The sequence below is a fragment of the Cebus imitator genome, unplaced genomic scaffold (assembly GCF_001604975.1).
Source record: "Cebus imitator isolate Cc_AM_T3 unplaced genomic scaffold, Cebus_imitator-1.0 Scaffold190, whole genome shotgun sequence".
Classification (NCBI taxonomy): Eukaryota; Metazoa; Chordata; class Mammalia; order Primates; family Cebidae; genus Cebus; species Cebus imitator.
The window spans coordinates 829,553-833,237 of NW_016107505.1; the positions used below are offsets into that span (position 1 = coordinate 829,553).

The 3,685-nt window shown below is 42.7% G+C and overlaps 1 protein-coding gene across 1 annotated transcript in view; it reads left to right on the forward strand.

Annotated features, from left to right (window-relative positions):
- Window positions 1-3,685, forward strand: part of LOC108316657 (bile salt sulfotransferase-like) — a 17,402-nt gene that overhangs the window by 2,153 nt on the left and 11,564 nt on the right. The window contains exon 2 of the mRNA XM_017546615.2: window positions 3,155-3,363. Coding sequence (XP_017402104.1) covers window positions 3,155-3,363 — 209 coding nt within the window. The remainder of the gene's footprint in view (window positions 1-3,154; window positions 3,364-3,685) is intronic.

Here is a 3,685-nt window from a genome sequence, read left to right on the forward strand (position 1 = left end):
TATATATATATATATATATAATGGCCATCCTAACGGATCTGAGGTGACATCTAACTGTGGTTTTGATCTGCATATTCCTGGACGATTAGTGATGTTGACTACCTTGTCTTATACCTGTTGTCCATTTGTGTGTCTTTGGAGAAATGTCTACTTATTTGCCTATTTCAAGATACACATCTGATTTTTTTTGTTCGTAAGTGGTGGCAATTTCTTGCATGTTTAGGATACTAAGCCCTTATCAGGGGTATGGTTTGGAAATATTTTTCTAGGTTGCCTTTTGATTCTGATTGTTTCCTTAGCTTCACAGAAGCTTTGAAGTTTGATACAGCCCCACTTGTTTATTTTGTTTTTGTTAACTGTGCTTTTGGTGTCATATCCAGGAAGTTATTGCTGAGACCAACGCCTAGAAGCTCTTCCCACATGCAATCTTCCAGCAGTTTTACAGTTCCAGGCTTTACATTTACATTTTTAATCCACTTCAAGTTGATTTTTGTATGTATTGTCAGATAAAAATTCAATTTCATTCTTTTGCTAGTGTCTTTCAAGTTTTCCCAGCACTGTTTGTTGAAAAGACTATCCTGTCTCCATGGTGTAGTTTTGGCGCCCTGATTGAAGATCATTTGATCATATATGCATAAGTTTAGTTTATGGCTCTGTACTCTGTTCTATTGGTCTGTATGTCTGGAGAGTTTTTTCATTATCATATCATAGCTTTGTAATATCTTCTGAAGTCAGAAAGTTGAGATCTCCAGGTTTGTTCTTTTTCAGTATTGTTTTGGCTTTTCAGGGTTCTTTGTAGTTCCATGTTAATTTTTTTTTTTTTTTTTGAGATGGAGTCTTGCTTGTCGACAGGCTGGAGTGTAGTGGCGTGATCTCAGCTCACTGCACCTCCACCTCTCAGGTTGAAGCAATTCTCCTGCCTCAGCCTCCCGAGTAGCTGAGACTACAGGCATGTGCTACCACACCAGGCTAACTTTTGTACTTTTAGTAGAGATGGGGTTTCACCATGTTGGCCAGGATGGTCTTGATCTCCTGACCTTGTGATCTACCCACCTCGGCCTCCCAAAATGCTGGGATTACAGGCGTGAGTCACCATGCCTGGCCAGGCCCTGGGCTTTTCTTTATGGAAAGATTTTATATTTGTGATTTGCAGAGCCCCGTATCTCAGCTTTTGTGATGGTGACGAGGGCTGCTGGAGTCTCTGCTCTCCTTTTTCCTGTGTGAGGATCTCTCTGGGATCTCCTTGCCCTGGTGCCTCTGAGCTTCTCTCTAATGGGACATAGGGTGGTGCAGGTGAAGTGTGCCACCTTTTCCTCTTCGTGGAATTCACAACTGACACTTTTTAGTGTGTTATGTGTGTTTCCCTTTACAGGCCATCTTCAACAGGATTCCTTCATGTGGCTCTTATCCTTATCAGCAACAGCTGTAGGAGAGGTGTTGATGACATGGGCATGGGGGTTAGATGCCCTGGGTTTGAGTCACGCTTCTCCCTCCCAATGTGATCTGTGCCCATTTACTTATCCCATCTGTGCCTCGGCTTCCTCATCTATTATGTGGTAATGACTTAAAATCCTCCTCTTCGAGGCTAGTGTGAGAGGGAAATGGACTCAAGCAGGTAGAGTGGTGTGCGACCTTTGCAGGCAAGTCTGTTGAGCAGGCATGTGAGGAAGGTTGCTGCCTGTCAGACTTTGAGCTTGGCTCTGGCCACATGAGTAAATAAAATCAGGTTCTTGGCCCTAAAATGTTCATAGTTCGGTTTAGTTAGGAACATAAACAGACAAGTGATTTCAACATTCATGTTTTCAGCTAATATGAACCCAAGTTTTTAATCTGTTCCAGGAACTGAGTTTTTTTGTATTTGTTTTTTTCGCTGAGGAGACAGTAGAGAGCAGGGAAGTCACGGTTCTATGGAGCTCATAGGGGAGTGGAGCAATGTGTGGACATGATGACAATGGGCCACATTTGAGGTTGACTCAGGGCTCACCGCCTGCCTGGCATTGGGCTGGAGATCAGTGTATTTGCTGTTGTCAGAAGGACTTTGAACACTGCATGACGTCAGTTTTGGCCTGCCATTTCCTAGCAGTGTGATCTTGAGTGAAGGTCTTCGTTCATCTGTGCCTTTATGCCCTCATCTGAAAACTGCAAACAGTAATGATGATACCCACTGCGTAAGTTAGTGGAGAGGCGAAACTGCTCTTAAAAATACATCAAGTGCCGGGCACGGTGGCTCAAGCCTGTAATCCCAGCACTGTGGGAGGCCGAGGCGGGTGGATCACAAGGTCAAGAGATCGAGACCACCCTGGTCAACATGGTGAAACCCCGTCTCTACTAAAAATACAAAAAATTAGCTGGGCATGGTGGCGCGTGCCTGTAATCCCAGCAACTCAGGAGGCTGAGGCAGGAGAATTGCCTGAACCCGGGAGGCGGAGGTTGCGGTGAGCCGAGATCGCGCCATTGCACTCCAGCCTGGGTAACAAGAGTGAAACTCCGTCTCAAAAAAAAAAAAAAACAACAAAAAAAACCCTGGATAAAGAAAATGTGGTACTTTGACATAGTGAAGTGCTACTTAGCCATAAAAAAGAGTGAGAAGCTGTCATTTGCAACAACATGGGTGGAACTGGAGGTCATTGTCGTCAATGAAATCAGCCAGGCACAGAGGGCCAAACATTGCGTGCTCTCACTTATTTGTGGGAGCTAAAAATCACAGCAATTAAACTCATAGAGATAGCGAGAAATAATGATGCTCACCAGAGGCTGGGAAGGGAAGCGGATGGGTGGGTGGGAGGGAGGGTGGCTAATAGACACAAATAAAATAGAAAAGAATAAATAAGACCTAGTACTTGATAGCACAACAGGGCGACTGTAGTCAGTAATAATTTAGCTATAGTCAGTAACTAAAATAGTAAATTGGGTTGCTTGTAACACAAAGAATAAATGCATGAGGACACGGATGTCCCATTGTCCACGATGTGATTAGTATGCATTATATACCAGTATCAACATGTCTCGTGTACCCCATAAATATATATACCTACCATGTGGTCACAAAAGTTAAAAATTAAAAAAAAGACTCCAGGGCCCTTAATATATGAAATATCTTCACCATGTTAATGCAACAGATTAAAATAGAATTGTCCGTTTATTTTACAACCAGGAACACACTGGATAATTGAAATTATCAATTTGATCCACGTCAATGGGGACCCTACCTGGATCCAAACCGTACCAGTTTTTTTGAGGTCCCCATGGATAGAGGATGCTCATTTGCAGAAAGACCTAATTAATCGAAATGGACCACGCCTCATGGTTTCACATCTCCCTGTGCAACTCTTCCCCAGGTCCTACTTCAACTGCAATGCCAAGGTGAGTATGTTGGTCCATTTTCAGGAATCCCAGGAGATGTTTTCTCATCTGATAAAATGCTGAATGTGAGAAAGTAGTCCAAATCCATGCATGGGTTTTAGTGTTCTCTATTCTGCATCTGTGGCACCTGTAATTAACTGACCACAGCACTTCCAGTGAACTCAGAGATCAGCTCTGGGGTTTTCTTTTTTCTCCTCCCTCCCTCCCTCCCTCCACCATTCCTCCCTCCCACTCTCTCTTTTTCTTTCTCTCTTGTTTTTTTTTTTTTTTTTTTTTTTTTTTTTTTTTTTTTTTTTTTTTTTTTTTTTTTTTTTTTTTTTTT